At 42.3% G+C, this 24,355-nt stretch overlaps 1 protein-coding gene across 1 annotated transcript in view; it reads right to left on the minus strand.

The window, feature by feature from the left end:
- Positions 1 to 4,901: 4,901 nt before the first annotated feature.
- LOC107384982 (sodium- and chloride-dependent taurine transporter) overlaps positions 4,902 to 24,355 on the minus strand; it is a 30,906-nt gene continuing 11,452 nt past the window's right edge. Inside the window, exons 3-15 of the mRNA XM_015958531.3 lie at positions 24,120 to 24,254; positions 16,342 to 16,430; positions 16,014 to 16,159; positions 15,636 to 15,768; positions 14,501 to 14,635; positions 13,561 to 13,664; positions 13,314 to 13,438; positions 11,081 to 11,193; positions 10,566 to 10,703; positions 7,046 to 7,148; positions 6,665 to 6,765; positions 6,420 to 6,590; positions 4,902 to 5,241 (exon numbers count right to left, since the gene is read on the minus strand). Of these exons, the coding sequence (XP_015814017.1) occupies positions 5,083 to 5,241; positions 6,420 to 6,590; positions 6,665 to 6,765; positions 7,046 to 7,148; positions 10,566 to 10,703; positions 11,081 to 11,193; positions 13,314 to 13,438; positions 13,561 to 13,664; positions 14,501 to 14,635; positions 15,636 to 15,768; positions 16,014 to 16,159; positions 16,342 to 16,430; positions 24,120 to 24,254 (1,652 nt within the window). The 3' untranslated portion in view covers positions 4,902 to 5,082. The remainder of the gene's footprint in view (positions 5,242 to 6,419; positions 6,591 to 6,664; positions 6,766 to 7,045; positions 7,149 to 10,565; positions 10,704 to 11,080; positions 11,194 to 13,313; positions 13,439 to 13,560; positions 13,665 to 14,500; positions 14,636 to 15,635; positions 15,769 to 16,013; positions 16,160 to 16,341; positions 16,431 to 24,119; positions 24,255 to 24,355) is intronic.

The raw sequence follows: 24,355 nt of genomic DNA on the forward strand, positions 1-24,355 counted from the left end.
TCAGTCTCACAGCTGTCTTCTCAACAATGTCCAGCTCCAAGGAGCTGTTTGCTGCAGCGTTTGTGTCTGCTGCTCAGTAACAAGCCAGGTCCATTTGTTTGTGCAGGGTTCCTTTATGAAGTTAATAAACAACACTTAAAAGTGGAAAATGAAATAATTCATTTAGTCAAATTCACAAAAGGTTTCCTGTCAGAATATTTATAGCTAGGATGCAGAAACAAAAGCATCATTGTAGAAAAGGAAGTGTTTCTTTCGAGTGATCTGCCCTGATGGCTGGAACAAAGGAACCACAGTAGACTCAGCTCTTCAGGCGGAGACAGGGTCCGCGCATTTATCATGAAGGAACTCATCTATCATCACCTCTTCATCAGAAACTTCTGCTCCTGAGTGATGCAGGAAAAAATTCTACTCTAAAAAACAAACTGTCATATTTATACAATTTCAGCTTTTTTGCATCAGCTTATTGGGTTAAAGTCCCGCTAGATGCCACTCACACTGGTGTGTGGTGAAAATTGACCCATCCCAGTGGGGAGCGGTGAGCTGTGGACACGGCCGCACTCGGGAACTATTTAGTGGTCAGTCTAACCCCTTAAAGCTGAATGTCGAGCAGGGAGGCATTGAGTATGACCCGACTGGGATTTGAACCCTGATCTTCCGGTTCTTGAGTAAACACTACCACTAGGCCACTGAGCTGGTCTAGGGTCAGCATAGACTAGAACCACCTACATGGTTTCTTAAAGATCCCATGCATGCTTATTTGATGCTCCTCCGTTCTGTTCTGACAGATCAGATCCGACTAAAGACCTGACTCCTGATAGGAAGACTGAACATTTCACCTGCTTCTTTTCACACCAGAAAACTGAAACGAGTCCATGTTGGGAAATGATTGAAGGTCCCACTGGGAGCGCTGGGGTCACTCCGAGCTACTTGTAGGTGCATTTGCAGTTTCTGTAACATCTTTTGTGTTTTATTAAAGTTGGTCTTTCATTTGTTTATGGGCATCATTTCCTATACACATTATAGATTATAATATAATTTATTATAGATTATATATATATTCTACATACTTGGAGTTCCATTAACATCCATCCATTGGTTCATTAGATATTCTGCAGTCATGAGGAACACCAAAATGGTGTGTGTGCGTGTGTGTGTGTTTTCAGACTCAGAAATGACAGCTCATCGATATTCCAAAGACAAAGGTTTTATTACGAAATAAAAAATGAGTTTTACAAATGAGTAAAACCTCAAACACTTTATTTTAGCTTAGTTTGGCGACTGAAACAAAAACTAAATCAATTCTTTAAAAACGTTTTTTTTTTCTTCATTAAGAATAAAAAACATTTCAACAAGAACATTTGGACAGAGGAGGGCCTGTTTGTGGAGTCAAGCAGGAAAAAGCAGGTTTCACCAATAAGACCATCAAAGGTGGGGAGGTGAGAACTCCATTTCCCAGAAGACTTTGCAGAGATTGCATTCATTTCATAAAGTTTAATCAGATTTTAGATCGGAGGAATCCAATCTGCAGCAATGCAATTTTTTTTAATGCTGTAAGGAAACTGATAAAAATAGGGTGATGAATCTTTGTAGTTTTTATTTAATCATCACGCCTGCTGCTGATGCTACTTATTTATGACATTCAGCTCAGAATCCTGCTGATGTGTTCTTAAACTAAACCAGATCTGACTCTGTTTCCATGGTGATGGTGGTCTCTAGCAGACATATTAACATTTAAACCATTAAATGAGCAGAAGGCAGATGCACACATGTGATGTCGTCTTTAAGGGTTACTGCTTGTGGAACGCTGGGAACGTTCCTCGAAGCATCGAAGACGTTTGTCCTCTAGCAGCTCTCAAACATCAGACTGGATTGATGCATAAAGATTAGACCCATAGATAAGATATTAGAACTTTGGTCATTGTGTTCTCAGTAAAAGGCTTGATTCATTTATTGTTTTATATTAGAAACAACAATGCTGAGATATTAAAAAGGCATTCACAAAGTCGGCGTTGTGGCAGTGCTGCTGGGTTTAAAAATAACTTTTTCCTTTGACAAAAAATCTTTATTTTTCAGCGTTTGAAGCTCGAAAGGTCTTATTTTGGTCGAAATTCCAAAACTGCAAAATGATTCTTCTGACTGAATGTTTGTGGACCCTGAAATTTTAGGCATTTAAAATTGTTGGTATTACTTTTCATATCATTAAGTCAGTTTCTTGAAACAAAACCAGTGAAAATGGTATTGTACAGAACAAACCAGAGCTTTTGAAACATGTTTAACTGAAGCTTTAAATATGTGGAATAAAAGAAAAAACGTGACCAAACCAAGAAAACCAAACATGATGAACTCAAGAAAAAGTGATCAGTTTAGAAAAAAAAAACCTCTTTTTATTCATGCTAAAAAAATCAGTCTTCAGAACGGTTACACTCACCCGCAGGTGACTTTCACATTTCAACATTCGCTGATAAAAACTTGTGCATCAATCATCTTTTTGTTGTCTTTCTGAAAACAAAGGGGTGAACGGACAGGAAACGGGATGCTGAACATGTACACAGAATCAGCTCTGATCTGGTCATTAGGTTCCCGCCACAAAAGGATCTCAGCACCAGGGTTGGAGTTTCAGACGTAAAATCACTCTCTTTAAAAACAAAGCTGCTGACAGCCATGTTGGAATTCCTGTTAAAAACATTTGAATCACATCTAGAGAAGAAAATCTAAACAGCTTGTAGTTCAGAAACAAATATTCTGATATAACTCCTGCATTATGAATAGATGTGTCTCAGAACAAAATAAAGACGATCTGCAAATCCGTTTTTTTATGTTTGTGCCAAGATCCTTCAGAGCAAAGAACCAGAGCCGTACAAAAGTTTATGAATATAATGAAGCTTGTTGTGTGCATTTAAATGTACAAAGATACTGGAAAAGTTGTATGAAAATAGACATCTGCTGTGGATTTGTTTCAGCAAATCTGTTGAATCAGACCAAAAGGTAACAAATGGCAAAAATCAAAGCAAAAGAAACATGACTGAGGCTCTGGGTGTGACGATGCCTCTTCGGTTTTGGTCAGATTTCTGTAAAACTGTCTGCATGCACGGTCTTGATCTATTTTTATCGGTAGACAAAAAAAGCTCTACGATATTTTTACACAAAAGTACCCTGAATAAATCAATGAGAGTATTATTTTTGGCCTCATCTTTCGATATGACATCAAATATAAATAAATATGTGCAAAAAGCCTCACTGACTCGCTGTTTTTCTACCACCAACTCAGATTTCACATTCATGTGTGACAAATGAACCAACGCCGTCTCAAACGGCCGTTTTTACCGCTTTGCTGCCCAAAGCTAATATACAGATTTTGGAAATGTGGTTTTCAGGAAACTGAAGCATTCAAGGGAAGGTCCTGAGCAGATCATCGCTGGTGACCAGACACACGGAAAACTGTTGTTTTTTTATCCTGTAACAGACATTTTTAAAAGAAAACAACAACGACCCTTACGTTGCCTGCTCTCGATCGTTCACATCCTCACTATTATGGCCCCTGGTGACCGCTACCAGTGTGTTGTCACTACTTCTACACATCAGCCAGATAAAAGGCCGCAGCTTCACTATTTTACTTTTTGAATACCCAAATGGAAATGATGTTTTGTAATTCGCCGACAGATGTCCAATCCAGTTTAATAAGAGAGACTCATCCTTAACTCTTCATCCACCTTTGGCTTCTTCGGGTTTAATCTCCAGGTCTCAGGTAATCTTCAGTTTATTTGAAATTATTTCTTAGACACGACTTTTTGTCGAGTCAGAGCGGCGACAGACTTTTGGGAATTGTAAAAAGTGCATTTTTCATGTTTAGTTGCTCGTTTGAGCCACTTTTGTTTTAAAATAAAGCTCTTTTCACAGCTAGTTGTCCATGGAGGCGGAGCAACGTGGCGGCTGTGGAAGCTCCATCAGCCAGCTACAGCATGTGCAGTTGGGTTACTGGCCTGAGCGCCCCGCCTGGTCTGATGCTTGCCAATGGGTCCCTGCTGCTTACAGAGGAGGAACGCTAGAAACGCCTGCAGCCAATAAACGATCCACCCATACCTTGCATACAAGTTAATGTTTGGGAAAATTATATTGTTGTTTGTGAATGCAGAAAATAAAAACGTATATATGTTGGTCTAAGGCTGAAAAAATGCAACATGAAGTCTGTAGTATAAAGGCTGCAACTTTAAATGTGTTATTTGTATAATAGCTTAGTATTAGATGGAAGAAGAGTTCCTTCTTCAATGTAAAACTACAGCAGAATAATAAAATAACCTAAACACTTCCTGCAGAGGACAAAAACAAACTAATAATAATAATTATATCATTTCCTCTGCAGAAAATAAAACAGATTAAATTGAAAACTTTGAGCCAAGAGTGCCTATTGCAGCATCTAGTGTGCTGTGAACTGGTCTAGGACACAAAAGATACAGAGATAGATATAGACTGATAGCTACTACTGTACAGTACGCCACAGATGACACACTCAAGGGTTCAGCCTCCACACTTCAAATCCTCTCAGATACTTCTGCATGTGCACGACCAGGTGATTTTGGATGTTGTGGGGTTAGGTTTTTCTGTTTGAGCTGCAGAATCAGAGGAGATCAGGGTGTTTGAGCTGGGAGGGTTGTTTTCTGCTGCAAAAAACACCTTCTCGGGGTTTACCTTGGGAAGCTTTAGGAAAATTGTGAGATGAAAAAACATTCGGAACAAATTATTTGTTCATTTTGCAAAAGACTACCTCCATCTGCAGACTCTTGTCGGGAACAAAGGCTGATTATAGGTGAAAGTAGCTGCATATGACCGGAGGTCAGAGCCAACTGACCCTGTTGTGGTGTCACGAGAAAGGACTTCTGGAATAGATTTAGGATTTGTTGTTCTTTTAAAATCCACCTGCAGCAAATAAAAGTATTCCTAAAAGATTTGGAGCATGAGTTTTTTTTTTTTTCCTTCAAACCCTTTTCAGTCCACCAGAAAGACAAAGACAGACGGAAAACTAGCTAGCTTCAGAAGCATCCGAGGTCAGGAGAGGATCTCACTGAGACCCGCCTCCTCCTTCCTTTACATCATGGTCTCTACGATCGTGTGAGTGGGGGCCTTCATCAGAATGCCCTTGTTCCCGTTGGGGTCCAGCGGAAGGGTGAGCTCACTGGGGCCGCGGTGGTCGGCAGGACGGGAGCTGGCTCCACCGCGGACGGGGGCCGCCACGGCCTTGATCCTCTGCAGGACACAAGGAAGAGTTAATGATGGTAGAACGAAAAGAGTACGGAGGTGTGAAACACATAAGAGACTCAAAATGATCGGCAGGACCACTTTCACGTTTTGTTTGGTAGACATTAAACATTTCACCTGTTTGAAGTAAAATAAATATGTAAATTGCTTTAATAAGAACAACCAATGATATATGTTTACAGCTTTCACGTTGCTACACTAGCATCGCTGATCAGCTGATTCGTAGACTCCACCAGAGTGACTCTGTCTCCAAAAGCTAATGGCTCCTAATCTGTTTAACCTGGATCACACGCAGATCCTCTTATCTGCACAGGAAAAGGTGCCGAGTCTTTACTTTTAAAATCCGCTGGTTTTACTCACCATAAAAACAAGACACAGCTGATGATTACACACAACCCTAAAGGCTGATTCATGCTTCTCCGTCTGCATCAGTGCGGAGACATGCAACGCCATTATCCATCCTTGCGTAGGGCCCCGGCAGGCATGCAAGTACGTACGGAGTCGAGCTCACTTTTTTAACATCCGTCCGTCGAGACGGAGAACGCAAGCTTGTGATTGGCCAGGGCACCGCTGTCGTCTACAGCGCCGGCATTGCGCCCTCAAAAACATAAATAGAGCCGAGAATAACTAGCGGCAGACATGGAGAAGCTTGTAGAATACCTCGCGAAAAAGCTCAAAAATATGAACGTTTCATTCCCCCGTGAATGGATGAGTGAAAAGATGCGCAGCAAGTGTTTTATTTGTGGACGGAAATGACAGGAAACGTGGGTTTAGAGATGGCGAGCCCGTGAAGAGGTGGAGGAGAATGAGAGACAAATATGTCCGTGTTGAAAAGTCTCTTATATACCAAAAACACAATATAAACAAACGATCTTGGACCGATACATGACAGGATACCACAGAGCAGCGCTACGCCCTCGATTGTCCTGCCGGGGAATTGCTTTGCAACACTCTCCAGGAGACGGAGAAGTATGAGGGCAAAACGCTTCCGTCAATCTGTGTGTGTCTGTCCCTTGCGGAGCTGACGGAGAAGCATGAATCAGCCTCAACCCTTCAGCTGAGGAAAATGCCGACAGCATAAACAATAGTCTCCAGCTGATGTCTACATCAGGTCAGGTCAGGTCATCATTAGTCCACACACAAGACTTGCAGACGTGTCTACCAACCTCGATGAGTGGCCCATCAGATCGAATGATCTTAATGACAACCACCATGGGGATGCAGATCATGGAGGCCAAGGCCAGGGTCCAGCCTATTCCGATGGCCCAGTCAGGGTACTGGTACACCTTGTTGTATGTCAGTGGCTTGTACTTGACCAAAGAGAAGAAGAAACAGCCCTGAAAAAGAAGGAGAGCAAGAATTCTAACACCAGTCTGACTGAACTATCATCAGGTCATCAACGAGTCCTCACCATGCACAGTAAAGGAGTGACGACAGTCCAGCTCCATTTCATCCATGGATTTGGTCTGTAGCCAATCATGTCCTCGATAGCATCATAAAAATTATCAGCGCCTGCAAATTCAGCACAACATCTGTTGGATATGGACTCGAGTGTAAAATAAACACATTGTTCTATAAAACAACAGTAGTGTGTGATATTAGACAGCTTCTGAGGTAATCCATGTTTACACAAGCTATCTTTTGGATGTGTTCTGATACTAATGTCACTTCATCTGCTTTTCTAAACAGGTTTTTCCTAAACAAAAACATCATTTTGGGCATTTTAAGCTGCTCTTCAAATGAATTGCATCATATTTGTTGCTATGCAAACACAGGATGTTTTAATGCTTACCATAAACCCAGGCAACAGCAATACATTCAAAGAATGCCACCCACAGAAGGCACACACCGCTAGCTGCATAGTAGTCAAACAGCTGGAAAACATACATGCCACCCTGCAGGAAGAAATAATCCCAGTTAACTTCTTCTCTGTAGTTTGTTTTTACCAAACTCTTAACTGTAGCATCTGTGCACTGTATTATTATTTAGAACCATAAAATCACTGCACTGTAAATGTCGGAGGCATTCACGAGCCTTGCGATGTTCACAAGGGCTCTCAATTTCTAATGGTAAGAACTTCTTCAAAACGTGTGTTAGCTGAATCTCCTCTTAAAGGAGCTGCATGAAGGCACCGCTTGTAGCACTGTTGCCTCGCAGCAAGAAGGTTGTTGGCTGTGACCTTTCTGCAAAGAGTTGCTTGCATGGATGGATTTCCTCCAGGCACTCCAGTTTTCTCCCAAAGACAATAAAAAATAAAAGTTAGCTTAACTAGTGACTGAAATTTGTCACCTGGTATGAGTGAATGACCTCTGAACCTGAACAGGAAGTGGTTACAGAAGATGAATGTGATGTTTTCTGAAACTGTTCAGAATTTTTGAACACATCACAATCTGAACTTGAATGCTTTAATTCCTCCACTATTTAGTTTCTGTGAGTCAGAAGTGCAAGAAAAGTGACACAACCAAACTGCAAAGAAAATGAGGGAATTAACCGGACTTCAATAAGACAGTCTCAATTTGTTAGCAATTGCATCAAGTGTCCCACACACCCAAACATGCACCAAACATCAGCATCAGTTCAGTGAAATTTCTTTTGAGAATATTTTCTTGTACTTTTGTGTCCCCAACTAGTCACAGGCCAGTGAGACTGACTTTACAGAATCTGCAGTCCTGATGAGGAGTTTCTGCCATTATCAGATTAAAAGATGACACGTTTCATGTGTTACACTTAAAACCAAATCCTCAGTGCTTATCCTGCTCGACTTATCGGCTGCATTTGACACTGTCAACCATTGCTTCCTTTTGTCCACACTCTCTAGCATGGGCATCACAGAAAAAGCACACGCCTGGTTTGAATCGTACCTAACAGGATGATCATTCAGTGTATCTTGCCTTGGACAATCCTCTACCATGCACCATCTTGCCACAGGAGTCCCCCAGGGCTCTGTACTAGGACCTCTTCTCTTTGCCATATACACCACCTCACTGGGTGAGATCATTTGATCACATGACTTCTCCTACCACTGCTATGCAGACGACACCCAGCTCTATCTGTAATTTCCACCGGATGACCACACTGTCTCTGCACGAATATCAAACTGTCTCTCTGACATATCAAAATGGATGAAATCCCACCATCTCCAACTCAACCTCTCTAAAACTGAACTACTTGTCATCCCAACAAAACCATCCATACAGCACAATATCTCAATCCAAAATGACTTCCTTTCTCTGGCTCCTTCAAAGGCAGTTCGAAATCAGGGTGTTGTGATTGATGAACACCTGACCTTTAAAGATTATGTTGCCTCTGTTGCTCGTTCATGCCGCTTTGCGCTGTATAACATACGAAATATCAGACCATACCTAACACAACATGCCACCCAGCTCCTGGTGCAATCTACCGTCATCTCCCGCCTCGATTACTGCAATGCCCTTCTACCTGGTCTTCCAGGCTGTACTGTGAGACTTCTTCAAATGGTCCACAACGCAGCAGCGCGTCTGGTCTTCAATCAGCCAAAAAGAGCACACGTCACCCCTCTGTTCATTGAACTCCACTGGCTACCGCTAGCAGCACGCATCAAATTCAAATAGCTAACACTAGCATACAAAGTCTGAGATGGTACGGCTCCCATCTACCTGAATCCTCTTGCAAAGACTTACGTCTCGGCCCGGCCGCTCCGGTCATCACAGGATCGTCGGCTAGCAGTGCCTACATCACGCTCAGGACAATCCAGACTATTCTCATGCATCGTTCCACAAATGTGGAATGACCTACCAAGCACTAACAGAACAGCGGCTTCCTTTTCGACTTTCAAGAAACTCCTGAAGACCCTGCTCTTCAGAGAGCATCTCATCAACTAGCACCCACCCTGCACCCGCCCCCCTCTCTACTGTCCACTCCTTGTTCCCTCCTCTCCATGATTCATCATGCTGCTTCACTGCCACCTACGACTGACTGGAAATTGTTTGTTATTGTTGTTGTTAGCCTCAAGGGCAACATGCCGATTATAACTTGTAAGTAGCTTTGGACAAAAGCGTCTGCTAAATACATAAACATAAACAAAACAAAATGCAAACAAAGAACAGCTGATGCGTTTGCACACGAGAAGTATTCAGGTACATTCCCCCACATCCTCCCAAGTGTGTGAAAACCTGTTAAATCAGGACACTGCCGCTTTAAAAAGACACTGTCATGGAAAAGAAATAACTTTGTTTTTTAGATTGGAGAGTTTTAGTTATTGGAACAAACAAAAGGAGGTTTCTGACTTAAACAGTAAAACAAAACCAAATATTCATATAAATAAGCTCCTGTTCTGAACAGACTGGTTTACAGATGGTCAGTAATTAAACCCACCAGGCTAAAAGAATTTGGGCAGCAAATGTGAAAATCAAGGAACTTTTGTATGGAAACTATGATTGTATGTCTGTTGTGATCAAATATAAACAATCCCATCTCTCCGGAGATCTGTCGGCATTCAGGAGTAAACGCAGTTGATTTAAATGTACTCTCTTCAAAAAAGATCCATGTTATCTGTGTTTTATGCTTGCTAATGTTTAACATTAACGCCATTAACTGTGGGAACCATCATGTGAGTTCACCGGATCACTGATATTCTGCTAACAGCCCAAAAACGTAAAAGCAAAGGTTGAATCAAAGATGTTAAATGATCTGTCAGAACTCAGAGTTTGAGCTAAATCTCTATAAAAGTCACAGAGTTAGGAGTTGTTTCTGTGCAGCCATTCATCCAGGGACGTTGTGCTACCTGCTGATGAAGGGCCGGGGTGATTTAGTCACACTCATTTTAATTTAACGTAGACAGAAAAACAACCTGATGAAAAATAAAACAGATTTAATGTTTGGTTTTAAGTTGAGAATAGAGACAAACAAGTTGGGATGCATCCAGATGGGAGAGCAGGAAAAATAAGCAGTGATGACAAACGGTAGAAAAATGACAGAAAGGGAAGCAAAACACCAAATTTAGATTTTCCAAAAGCTTTAGGAAAATCTAAATTAGGTCTAGAACTATTTATACCAGAGAATGGAAAGGAAGTTCTCATAACTGGCCAACAAAAGTCATGAGAACTCCCCCTCCCTCTCCCCCTCGTGGGATTTACTGTAATAGCAACCTCACCCCGGCTGATCCTTGGGATGCCTGACATGACTTGTGCATGCTGAGAGCTAGATTAGCTGCTCTTATGCTGCAGAGACAGTTTCCAGTTTTGCATCAGCTCAGTTGAACCATGTTTTCTGATAACTCCTATAGTCTTTAATAATGTACACCCTGTTTTATTCCTATTTCATTGTGTCGTTACCTTGGTAACCATAGTAAGTCCAAGGAGGTAGCTGATGCAGCAGATGATAGCGATGAAAACCTCTCTGCAGTAACCCTTCCTTAGGAAGGATGGATACAGATCCACCAGTGATGTGATCTGCCCTTCCACCTCCACAAACTGCAGGAGAAAACAGACAAGTTCACCAACCTGCCCACTTCAACCATCAGCCTCACAGCTTTGCTTTTTATTTCTTTGAACTCATTTGCTGAAAGTAAAAGCATCAAAGACCAAGTCCAAAAGCAAGTGTGTCCTGTGGTTTGGTGCTGCTTTACTAAATTAGCCTTGTTAGCCTCAATTCTTAGCCATGAGCCCTAAAAGCACACAACAGAGCCCATCGTCATTTCAGATCATTAAATGCCCTTTTGTTTGTGCACCAGCTTTTTCAGACACATGACATGCTTCTGCCCTCACCAGCTGATTGTGAAACAGTTGTTTATTTACATACTTATGAACAAAAACCTTCGGGTGTGTGAAAGTTTCATGTGTCTGCTGACCTGACTGTCGAGGCCAAGCAGCAGCAGCATGATGAAGAAGAGGATGGCCCAGAGTGTAGGAAAAGGCATCATGGTAACAGCCTTGGGGTATGCAATGAACGCCAGGCCGGGACCTGCAGAGGGAGGGGGAGGGGGGTGAGAGCAGACAGAAGGGAGTGGGGGACGAGCTACATTAGTATCATATGATAATTTTATCTGATCTGCATCCGTGTGGGGAAAACGTGTCCCCAAAACGTAGAAATGCAGAGCAAGATGGGAAAAAACTGGTCATAGATGGCTATAAAACATGGAGCATGTTTATGTGTATTCATGTAAAGGTGGGTGTTGTCATGGAGACAAACACATCTATGCACATCTTTACTTACCTCTTACATGCAGCAAGATATGACACACTAACAACTACACACTCATCACACAACAGTTTCATGTTCCTCACTTATGATGACAACTAAACAGGACAGCTTGAAATCATGCGATACGAGTTTGTGAGGCTGCATCTCTGTGGAAGTAAGTCAGTTATGACAGCAACATTAAAGCATTCTGTGAATATACTGTATGCGTGTACAGTTTACAAAACTAGGAGAGAAAACCAAAAACTGTGACCACTGCTTAAGTTGTTGTCAATTAGGTCCCAAATGCTCCAAAAAGAAATCAAGCACATCAAATAAATTCGGTTTATCAATGCCACTCAAGCCATTGTGCATCCTCGCTGTGAGGAATGCAAAATGACCATTACAAAACAGCAACAGATGCAAACTGGGTGACCAAATAAAAGGCAAAGGCTTTTGTTAATTTATATTTCAATCAGGTCTAATTTGACAATGACGCTCTGTTGGGAACTGGAAACAGAAACAAGGGAGCAGCCACAACAGCAAAACAGCATCTTAGCTGGTAGTGGGACGTACCAATGTGTTCCATTTTAGTGGGAAATTATGACGAGGCATCCAACCAAACACCACGTTGACTCAAAGGTAGAACCACATTCCAAGCCCTTAAAGGGAAACGTGCAGATCGGAAATATCTCAGCTCATTTAGGGTCAGGTGCTTAGATAGTAGCGGTGAAGAGAACAATCGTTGGTTGACAAAAGCATTAACACGTGTGCTGCCTTTGCACAATAAAAGCCACTCTTTATGTATTCTGTCCCATGGGTAGTATTCGTTCAGGCCAAGCAGCTACAGCCGAGGCAAAAGGAAGGGTCTTGAAAAGGTCCACTTCATTACAAATGTAATGACAACTGAGCTTCTCTGACCAACACTGTAATCCTAGACACCTACATCAGCCCACTCACCAAACAACACTGACATTGGACAATTCTGCAAACCTCCCCGTTACGCTGGCGCTGCAGAACTGTGCAATATTTGTATCGACTGGGCTGGAAGCATGGAGCGTTTATGGAGAACGTTCTCTTATCTTGGATCCTTCGATTCCACACAAACTATTGATGCCAAAAAGGACTTCTTTTGAATCGGTCAGCTGACCTCTATTAGCATGCTTGAAGATTTTAGCGTTCCACGGGAAACAGGAAAACAGCTTTTTCCCAAACAAACTCCAAATGTAGGCTTTCGTTCCACGTCACTTTGGTTTGTTATTTCACAGTGAGTCATAGATTTTTCTACCATAGATTTAAAAAACAGACAGGAGTTAAAACCACGTGAAACGCTGACTGGGCTTCTTTATCTCAATGACTTTGGAAGAGAAAACAAAAATCCGTGGAAACATGTTGGCATATAAAGGTGCACAAAGCTGGTGGAGCTCATTGCCACTGAGCATAAATACTCCTCAGGTTAACAGAAAGCACTGAAACAGCATCAGTTTGCAAATAAAAGACCTCCAAACAGAACCTCAGCATGATAAAGACATCACCTTGGCACAAGATGCACTAGAAACCATGAACGGATTTCGTTACCAGGAAGAACTGTCTCTTTCTACTGTCTGTCCACTGGTGCCACCTTGCTTTTTGGGCCCTAACAGACCGACCAAATGTTCTCATTTTCTGCTTATGTCAAGGAGTGTTTGATTGCGGAAGCTTCCATATTCCGATGCCGTCATTTGAGTTTGATGAGGAAATCCATTAGGTTCCAGGATTCATTACAAAATTGAGCGTAGAGGCTGATTCTCTTTTGGGTTTCGTTGCTGTTTTTCTTGTTTTTTTTTTCTTTTATTACTGTTATTTAATTTGTTAACCAGGAAGCAGCGCCCACCATCACTGCCGCCTTTACAGAACCCTCGTACCTGACTCTGCCACATCAGCAATGTCCACCCCTTGCTCTTGTGCCATGAAGCCCAGGACGGAAAATATTGCGAAGCCAGACACAAAACTGGTACCACTGTTGAGGGCTCCCAGCAGCAAACAGTCCCTATGTCACACATATGTCATGAGGAGGATTTGTTAATGAACACACAAGGATCCCCTGCACCCACCCCCCTCCACTCCCTCTTCCCTAGCGCTAAGCCCCACCCCTGAAAACTGACGCCTCACCTGTAGCAGTTGTATTTGTACTTGTTGTAGCTCCCCAAGGATGTCATGGCGCCCAAACAGATGGCATAGGAGAAAAAGATCTGAGTGCCAGCATCTATCCACACCTGCCAAATAAAGGGGGGAGAGAAAGGCTAAGGCTTGCTGATGAGGAAAAGCACAGAGGAGGCCATCATGAGGAGTCAAATGTAAAATATTTACAACCAATTATCAATTTAAATAATTACATTTAAAGGTCAAGTTTACTCCTAATTTTAATACATCTGCAGTGGTCTCTAGTAGGAATGAATGCCTTGTAAATCATTCTACTACACCATACCAAATGTATTTGGTATGGTGTAGTAGATGGTATAGTAGAAGGTTATATAGTAGATGGGTAGGAGACTATTTTCTTGTTCAGCCTTCATGTTGAACTCAGAGTAACCAAATCAGTTTCAAAATGAGTAAAAATAGGTTGAGTGTGGTGTTTGAATGCTGAAATAAAACATTTTAGACTGGTTGAGCTGCTGTAGATGGAGGTAGCCAGCCAACATAAAGGAGGGGTGAACATTTCAACTCCTTCTGCGTGTGTAAGTCTGTAGTCGTTAACACTAAAGGGAGAACCTGAACAGGAACATTGATCTGAGGTTTAAACAGACTCTCAACAACGCAGAGACAGTTTCACTAAATTTGACAAATGTTTATGCCCAGTCTTACAACAGTTTGCAAGTCCAGTTTTAGCTTGAAGTTTGTTTGTTTTTTAACTTCTTGGCCCAGTTTTGGTTCCACTGTCAAGTTCTCCTATTTTCCAGTTTAAATTTGGAAAATTCCTGACCAGCCAGATGGACTTGACATGCTGAGAACCCTGCAAGAACAAACGTACGGCCTAGTAGAGGGAATACGGACTATAACTGGAGATCAGCCAACAGGTTCTTCATGCCAAACAGCAAATTATGTCACATACCTCTGGGTCTTTCAGACGATTGAGGTCAGGGTACAGGTAGAACTTGATGCCCTCAGAAGCACCTGGCAGAGTCACCCCACGGATCAACAAGACGATGAGCATGACGAATGGGAATGTGGCTGTGATGTAAACCACCTGAAACACACATACACACACACACACACACACACACACACACACACACACACACACACACACACACGCACGCACACACACAGATAATCAGTGCGATGTAAATGCATCTTCACGCTCCAGTTAAAAAAAAAATTGATTTGCTCCAAAAGCAAATTTCTTTGATGTCATTATCATAAATGTGTTTCGGAACCACGTTAACTTGGCTTTTACTTTCAGATTATTAACCACAGATGGAGACAGATTAGGGGGAAGATCCCAGGCGGTCACTAAGATCAATATCTGAGTGACATTATCCGCTTTGTGGACGGCGGTGACCACACTTGAACTTGTAGCAGTGATTTTATTACAAGCAACAATAATTAGAGACCATTTATCAGACTAGACCAATCGATGAAGAGCGTTGAGGCTATAAAAAGAATAGATTTTGACTGATCATGTCTGGACTTGGGGAAATTCTGTTTTCTGGTCACCATGGCAGCCATTTACCCTCCATAAGACAGAGTTTAAATGAAAAACTACCAGAAGTGTCTGTAGCTGTATTCCACAAACAATGAGTGCTGCTTAATTCCTGCAAGAACCAATCTGACGGTCAAAATGTAACGTTATTCACATCCAACATGCTGGTTTTCACCTCTTCCTGCTGCGCTAAAGCTCGGCCTTCACTAGAGGCGATGAAGAAGCTCCAGTTAAATCAGACATATTACAGTAAAGATACAGCAACGTTTACCAAATATGGAAACCATTAATCCCTATTAAACCAGTTTTACAGTCATACTACACAGAAAAACATCAAAGATTCAAATAGCAAACTAACTAGCTGATGAACTCAGATAAAGAACACGGTGGGTGTAGTTCAGCTTGTCTTTGTCAGACCACAGCTACTAGAACATTCACACGAGCGTTTTTTAGGTTCCTTCATCTTTAAGATGAATAAAAGTCTTGCTCCTCTGGATAAACAAATTGCTATACGTCGTAAAAAAGAGCTGCTGCATGAATGTACTTTTCCAGTTGACTTCACACCCTTCCAGATGCAAAAGAAGCAGATGACCCAGACGAGCAGTAAACACAGGGCCAGGTCCCATTTCACAGGACCCATCTCCTCGATGCCACTGGTGATTCCCAGCACGTTGTGTCTGCAACACCAAACAATGGTTCATAATGGTGAGAAATGCCCCCATGACAGTTGTGTGTGTGCGTGTGTGTGTGTGTGTGTGTGTGTGTGTGTGTGTGTGTGTGTGTGTGTGTGTGTGTGTGTGTGTGTGTGTGTGTGTGTGCGTGCGTGCGTGTGCGTGTGCGTGTGCGTGTGTGTGTGTGTGTGTGTGTGTGTGTGTGCGTGTGAGTGAGGAAATGAGCCGGTGTGTTTTTTTATGTAACTTACTCCCAAAACTCAGTGACGGGGGAGGTAAAGTTGGAGGCGTTGGCAGCCAACCAAATGGTTTTGTTCTTGCGGTACGTGTCCTCGATGCAGTGATCTGTGTTCCAGGGCTGCTTGCACTTGGCCCAGGGCAACTCCGGCTGGAAACACTGGAAGGTAAGAGAGCAGGAGGGCTGTCAGTGGTCAACGTGCAGACCCCACTCTGTCCTCCCGGTTAACAGCTCAACTACAGTTCAGCACGGCATTTTTGTTTATTATGTTTAACATCAACAAAACGGGCACTAAAGTCATCAGAATAATCCTAGAATTAACAACAAAGCCTTCTCCTCACCTGGAACAGGTAGTACAGACCCCAGGCCAGGATGACAATGTAGTAGATATTCAGGAGGGAAACGATCACAATGGAGGCGTAACCAATGCCTAAAAATAGGAGAAAGGTTTCAGACATCTAAGCAGAAAACCATCATGAATGATAACTTTAAATATCAAATCAGTAGCAGCAAATTCAAAAGAAGCTAATTTAGTTTTTAAAAAGTACCCGCAGTAGTATTAATGCATTGAAACTAGAGGATATTTACAGTTTCTTCATACACCGGCTGATATTTGATAGTAAAATCTATTTAAAATCAGGCACATCCTCGGGCAGCCCGGTGCTGTTGCAGAATTTTATTTAAATGTATTTTTACATTAACTTTATTTAGGTGTCTGACTTTAACACTGAGCAAAGCACAAAGTTAAGATTTACCATTTAAATTCAAAGTTCAAAAACTGATTCGGCTTCAGACATTTGGAGCACCAACTGATGTTATTAATGACATTATAACAAAAAAATAAACATCTAGATATCTGCCATGAAAATTGGCCCACAAAAATTGGCAGAACACATCGGCCATCGGCTGACCGTGTTGTCTACATATCAGCATCGGTATTGGTCAACATCCAATTAAAATGGAAAACATGTTCAGGCGCCTCCACCTCCTGAGACTTGTGATGGGAGTCTCATTTGGGTGACAACAACAGTTTTTGTTAGATTTTCTCAAAGAGGAAGACGCTTGCTGCTGACTTCCAATTGGCCTGAAAACACAACATCAGTCAGTTCATTACAAAACATGTTTGAAAAGGTTATATGAAGTTAGGAGCTCTTTGGGTTAAGGCTTCGGATTTATTTATTGTTTGAGTGAATTTTAGGGAAAAATCATAAGTCTCTAAAAGCAAAGTTGGGGGTTGGTTTTGGGTGCAGTCCTGGAGCCATGATCATGGCTTTTTGGAGATTAAAGAGATGCACCGTACGTCAACCAATCAAATGCAAATGCTTTACATAAGTCAACATTCATGATTTGACAATGCACATTTGTGTGCAAGTCCCTGGTAATCCATGTCTATGACTTAAAAAATCTGCACAACTCATCTGCACCCAATAATCCAGCAGTGCATTCCGTGGACATACTGCGATAAGGCCTTGTCCCAGTCCCTGGTCGTGGTCTGGGAGGGACATTTATAAAACTTTATATTAAAGGTAAACTGTTTCACAGATGTGAAAAAAGTTACTGACATATGATACTGGATGTTTTTATGAAAAGCAATAAAGAGCATAATCTGTTATTGACATATTGGTTTTCATCCTCACTATGGAAATTTTTTAGCCTTTAGGACCAGCATTGCCTTCTCAAATAACATTGTAGTTATGTCATACCCCAATGGCTACAGCTAAAATGCAGGAGAAAAGGATATACATCTAATGAAACAAATCTGCATCAATATAAAAGTTACAACGGCTCAACGGACCACAAAAGCATCATTTAGTGTGTGAATAGTGAGGGTTCAAACACTGAACTGTGAGGGATCCCACAAAGGAGGGGGTAAGTGGACAGAAGTGTCAAATATAAACATTTTTGTCCAAACAAAAATATCATGATTCTAATGGCAAAGGCTGAGGATGGGCTCTAGCGCTTAACAACAAAAGCTATTGCATCAACAGTTTCAAAGAGGCCCATATAACTGATTTGAAATAACATTCACCATTTGTCAGGGTTGCTTTGTTCCATTTTTTTCTATAATTTTGTTGTTTACTGTTTCTACGAAACTCATCAGTCTATAAACCATTTTACTTGCATAATAAAAACTTCATCATATCTGATGTTTTTCTACACAAATATCAGACCAGAATATACTTTATACGTCTCAAGTATGTACAGTCTATGGTCTCAAAGACCCCGGTGTGGTTTGAGTTTTGTTAACCTTCGGTGGCATGAAGTCATCAGACGAGTGTCGCTGCGTCATTACAGACCTCGACACCAAGCTAGGGGTAAACACAAGATCAAGGTTGCCTGTGCTGTTTTCCATTCAGTCATTTTAATAAAATCACCTCCCAAAATTAGAGTAGGTGCACCAACTGGGACTTGGATCAGGCTGGATTAGGATTTGGGTTAGAGGTCATGTGATGACTGCAGTTACCACCGGTCCTCATAAGGATATTACAGCACACTCGACAGGGACCACTCATCCAAATTAATGTCTTTCAGCGTCACTGGCCATCTGTGTGTGTGTGTGTGTGTGTGTGAGAGAGTGAGAGAGTGAGAGAGTGAGAGAGAGAGAGAGAGAGAGAGAGAGAGAGAGAGAGAGAGAGAGAGAGAGAGAGAGAGAGAGAGAGAGAGATGAGAGATGTCTGCATGAATTACAGAGAAACATCCCCAGCCTTGTTCACCATCTGTGTGTCTTCAGCATGTATATGAACTGAAGTCTTCAGCACCTTGTCATGTTCTTCTAACCACTTGGTAATTAGCAGCTGGCATAGATTTACATTTCTAAACACACACAGACACACATATTCAAATGCTTGTGTGGACTCATTTACTTCCTTTCATTTTAGTGAATCTACTTTGCCTAACCCACCCATACTCTAACATAAACTGACCTAAATTAAAAGTTAATTCACACCAAACCTGCTTAGCAATGTGTGGACCAGCAAAACGTTTGTGGAAATGTCCACACGTTACATGTTAAAGGTATAATTTGTCCAGTTAAACATATAAAGACAAGTACGCACACACACGCACACACATATACACACACCTGCTTGGATCACACAGTACGCTGCTGATCAAACAAACAGATTTGTCCTCCTCCATGATGTCATTTCTAGAGCTTTTGTCTCGTGACCTTGCCTGACCTCACTCAGTTGTAGTTATTAAGGAATCTTAGGAAAATATAAAATAATAGTAATGACACTGCAGAACTGTTTATTGGCTGATATTATTACAAAACAACATTCTAATCTAAATGAATAAAAGTGAAGGCAACTGAACTTCTTTGGTTTCTTGAAGATGTTTTGCTTCTCATCTGAGGATGCTTCATCTGGACCAGATGTGGTTTGATGATGGTTTGCAAAAACAGTCTAGAAAGAGTTAAACACAACCCATTTTGATAGTTGTGTGTGTATCTGAAACACTCTGCATCCTGGTGTTTTCTTGTTTGATGTTGTTCCTTTCCTTTCCATTTTTATCCCCAAACATTTGGTGCCGATAGCCGCCCTCCCTCAGTCTGGCTCAGCTGGAGGTCTCTTCCTGTCATGGGGGGGGGGTTAAGTCTCTGAAGTCACTTGCTGCCCAAAGGAGGCCCAGGGTGGCGGTCTGAGTCACAGAAAGATCTGATGCAATCTACTGTTTGCTAAAACTCTGGCTAAAAATAACATTCTTGTTTATTAGTTGATTGAATTGACTGATTTGATTAAATACGGACCTGTGTTTAACTTGATTTTCTAGTTTAATTTTGACTCTACAGTTGTCTGTTGCTTTCGGTTGGATTTAGTGATAAATATCCACCAGTGAACGAAGCTGCAGCTCCACCGTTCAGTTGTGATGAATGCATGCTGGTTCAGTCCCGAACATTTTGGTTAAATCCGGAGCTGAAAGCAGAAGCTTCTTTCTGCAGGTCTTCTTAACCTGTAGTTGAGCTGCAGTCACCTCTAACCCATGTTCTCCCTCAGGGATGAATCAGACTCCATGTCATCCTCTCAGTTCCATCAACACGTCCTGAATTAGTGCGGTGGTTTTTATTCACACTTCATGACACCATTTTACACCATCAGAACAAGAGGAAACGTGGGTCCCAACCCGGTTTCTACCTCGTGTCTTACATCAGGTTTATGCAGCTGAAGGTTCTCAGTCATCCAGGCCATGGTAATCCAGAAGGGTTCAGATGAAGACAACTGGACATCTTTGGTTTCTTGAAGATGTTTCACTTCTCATCACACGGCTACAGCTTATAAACCTGACTCTCCCATTCCAGTCAAAACTGACAAAGTTCTTCGGATGAGAAGCGAATTGTCTTCAAGAAGCCAAAGATGTCCAGTTGCCTTCATCTGAACCCTTTTGGATTACATCAGGTTTATTAGACTGTAATGAATTCATCAGCTTTAACTTTTAATTTTTCCTACCATCCCTGTTTTCTCTCTGTTCCCTGATTGTTTTCCTTCCCTTGATATATTTTCTTTATTCCCTCTTTCATCAAGCTTTATCTTTTGTTTCTCATTTTTCTTGTTATCAATCCATCTGTCGGCTCCTCGGATCTCTCCACTCTGCTTCTTTTCTTCTGAGCTCTCTCTCTTGTGGCGTCTCTCCATGTTGCTGTGCTGTTGCCATAGCGATGTGCAATTCAGGACACTCTGATGCCCAATCTTTTGGGTGTGCATGTGTGCAAGCACCAGTGTGTTTGAGGAATCAGAAGAATATGTTACAATGCTGGAGAGGGCACAGAAAGAGGATAAAAAGCAGACTGATGATGCAGACTCAGAAGAAGCAGAGACAAGAGTTATGTGCGATGACTGAAGATGAGGAGGCTGTAAAAACATGAATACATTAACCTCTTCAGCTGGTTGTTGACAGGAGGAGAGGGGGAGGTGAGAGGAACTGGTGAAAAAAGAAAGTGATGAGAAACAGAGACCATTAAAAGGATGAGCAGATGACTAAAGAATAAACGATGACTTCCTCTGAGAACGAAGGACCAATCAGGAGACGTCTCAGAAGTTCTTAAAACGAAGCTTTTCACAGGAGACCAGGTGAAAGCCGGAGCAGGTTGGAGCTAAAACAAGACCTCGGTGTGTTGGTGTACCCGTGCAGGCCTGCCTGTTGCCTGGTAACGACAGCTGGGTAAAATCTCTGCTCTCTGATTGGAGGAGAGTCTGGAGTGACTCAGCCATTCCTCTGTGAAAACCAACAGAGGAGTGGAAAAATCCAAAAACCTTGATAAGAAAGAAAAGGCTGAGGAGGAGGCTGCTTCTGGGCAGAAGAGCAACAGTCCAAGGGAGAGGCGGTGGGCGGAGCTTTGTGTGGCGCATAATCCAACAAAACAGGAAATCCACGGGACAAATAACACATTTTTTTCACCAAATTCCATTTAGATTTAATGGTGATAGAAAGACATTCCTTAGACTCTCCACACATTATCCCCTTCCTGATGAAGGTCAGTGAATCATCACAAACTCCTATGGAATTCTGATTCCAAATTCCCAATAGAGAGTCTGGGAATCAGCTTTCACCAAGTCAAATGTCTGACCTCTAACTTAAACATAACTTTGAGCCTCAGTGCAGCTCTAAGTTATAAATATAATCAAACACATATAAAGGTGGAATTTCACCAATCAGGCCCAAATAAAGGTCTTGAAGAGCTGGGCGTTCCTCATACTACAGGTTTACAACATTTGATCACAACACTTTTCTGATCATCTGTAAATGAAAGTTGACTTTCAGCTCAGTTTTTGACCACCTGCAAAGCTAATTAACCAACATTTTCTATCTAACCATCAGCGTCTCACTGACCTGCAGCAATGCTGGAAAAACTAAAGTGTAAAATAAAAGTGGATGTTCTAAGTAGGAATCACAATGAATTAGTAATCAGAGCAGTTGGTGACCCCTGGTCCCAGCCAGCACCCACAAAGGCTCAGAGAGACTGGTGGCGAGTTGCATGCACCAATGCAGAAAAATTGAGCGCTTGTGGAATAAAACCCGTCTCCACGTCCATCTGCTGCACCTAAAGGACCTTCTGACATCCTTTAACTCTGCAGTCAGAGACGCTAGGGTTTCCTATTTTTCCAACCTGATGTCCCAGAGCAAAGGGAACCCCAAGGTGCTGTTTAACACCATCAGCAGTATTGTCTCTCCTGCCTCTCCTACAGCCTCCATCCACTCTGTTGCAGATTGTGAAACTTTGTGGACTAAGACAATAAGGTCAGATCTAGCATCTCTCCTTCAGCCTTATCGCTGCCTCTCCCGGCTCCAACCCAATCTGTCATCCTAGATATCTTTGCTCCTGTTTCTTTGCCCAAGTTAACCAAACTAGTTAACTCTATGAAGACCTCTGCATGCCCCCTCGACATCTTGCCCTCATCTTTGCTTTTCAGTCCATCGGTCCCAGCGTGCTCTCTATAATTAATGCTTCTCTGGTTTCTGGTCAGGTCCCTGCTTACTTTAAGAACGCTGTAATCCACCCGCTTCTTAAAAAACTGAGTCTCGACCCCTCTCTCCATAGCAGCTTCAGACCCATCTCTAAACTTCTGTTCATCTCTAAGATCTTGGAAAAGGTTGTGGCTAAACAACTCACAGCTGCTCTTGATGAACATAACATTTATGATAGCTGCCAGTCAGGTTTTCGTAGAGCTCATTCTACTGAAACCGCTCTTCTTAGGGTCTCTAATGACCTTCTGACTCACTGTGATGCAGGGGACTGTTCTGTTCTGGTCCTGCTGGACCTGACTGCAGCCTTTGACACTGTTGACCATCACCTGCTACTGGAGAGAGTGAGAGACTGGGTAGGCCTATCAGGATCTGCTCTGGAGTGGTTCTCCTCTTATCTTTTTGAGCGCTCCTTTTCTGTGGCCGTCTCCAAGTTTAGGTCCTCCACCACCTCTCTTACCCATGATGTCCCACAAGGTTCTGTGCTGGAGCCTCTGCTCTTTCTCCTCCATCTGCTCCCTCTTTAACACATCCTGAGCTCCTTCAAAGGAATCTCCTACCATCTTTGTGCAGATGACATCCAACTGTACATCTCCTTTAAGCCCAATGAGATGTCTAAGCTGCAGCTGTTACACACCTGCTTAGACTCTATCAAAACCTGGATGGCTGGGAGCTTTCTTCAGCTGAATGAAGATAAGACTGAGATCCTCATCTGTGCCCCAGACAAGCTGGTTCCCAGAGTCAGAGACTCTCTTGGTCAGCTTGCTTCTCACACCAAACCCTGTCAGGGATCTTGGTGTGACCTTTGACCCAGCTCTCACCCTGGATTCTCATGTCAGTTCTCTTGTTTGCTCTTCCTTCTTCCATCTCAGGAACATTGCTAAGCTGAGTCCCATCCTGTCCTGCTCTGAACTTGAGATTGTTATCCACACCTTCATCTCCTCACGCTTAGACTACTGTAACTCTCTTTTCACGTGTCTGAGCAGAACCTCCCTGAACCGTCTACAGGTGGTTCACAATGCCTGTGCTCAGCTTCTGACCAAGTCCTCCAAACACACCCACATCACCCCGCTTCTCCTCCAGCTTCGCTGGCTGCCAGTCAACTTCAGTGTTCATTTCAAGATCCTGGTTCTGGTCTATAGGGCCTTACATGGACAAGCACCATCTTACATTGGTGATCTTCTTAGTCCCTACACCCCCAGCAGGTCCCTGAGGTCCAATGATCAAAGCCTACTGGTTGTGCAGCACCAGGCTAAAGACCAAAGGTGACAGATCATTTGCTGCTGTGGTCCCCAGACTCTGGAACTCTCTCCTCCTGAGCCTGAGATCAGAGGACTCAGTGGACTCCTTTAAAAAGCAGCTGAAGACTCATTTGTTCAAGCTGGATTTTGTATGATCTTCTTCATCACCCTCTCCTTGTTCTGCTCTCCCCACCTATTCCACCTTCCTCAGAATCCACTGATTTCCCTCTTTCCTATTCTCTCTCTCTCGTTCTTTAAAATTTTTAATCACAATTGTCCATTTTTTGCTCATTTTAAATATATTTTTAATCATTTTCTAAATTATTTTTATATTTTTACATTTTTTGTTTTTGTGAAGCACCTCGTGATTTTTATCTTGAGGTGCAATAGAAAATATATTTTCTTCTTCTTCTTCATACCAGTAAAGATGGGGCAGAGCTTCCCCCAACAGGTGATGCCACCCTCAGAGGTGAACTGACCAAGAGCAACTTCTAGGAAGAAGACAGGCAAACCTCCGCCAAACAGGAAGATGAAATAGGGGATGAGAAATGCACCTAAAAAAGGGAAGATCAAAGAAAAACTGGTGAAAAATACAAAGCAGAACAAAGTTATTTATCCAAAAATGCTTGAAGTTTCATGGGAATTATTTGCAACG

This window comes from Nothobranchius furzeri, chromosome 3 (genome assembly GCF_043380555.1).
Source record: "Nothobranchius furzeri strain GRZ-AD chromosome 3, NfurGRZ-RIMD1, whole genome shotgun sequence".
NCBI lineage: Eukaryota > Metazoa > Chordata > Actinopteri > Cyprinodontiformes > Nothobranchiidae > Nothobranchius > Nothobranchius furzeri.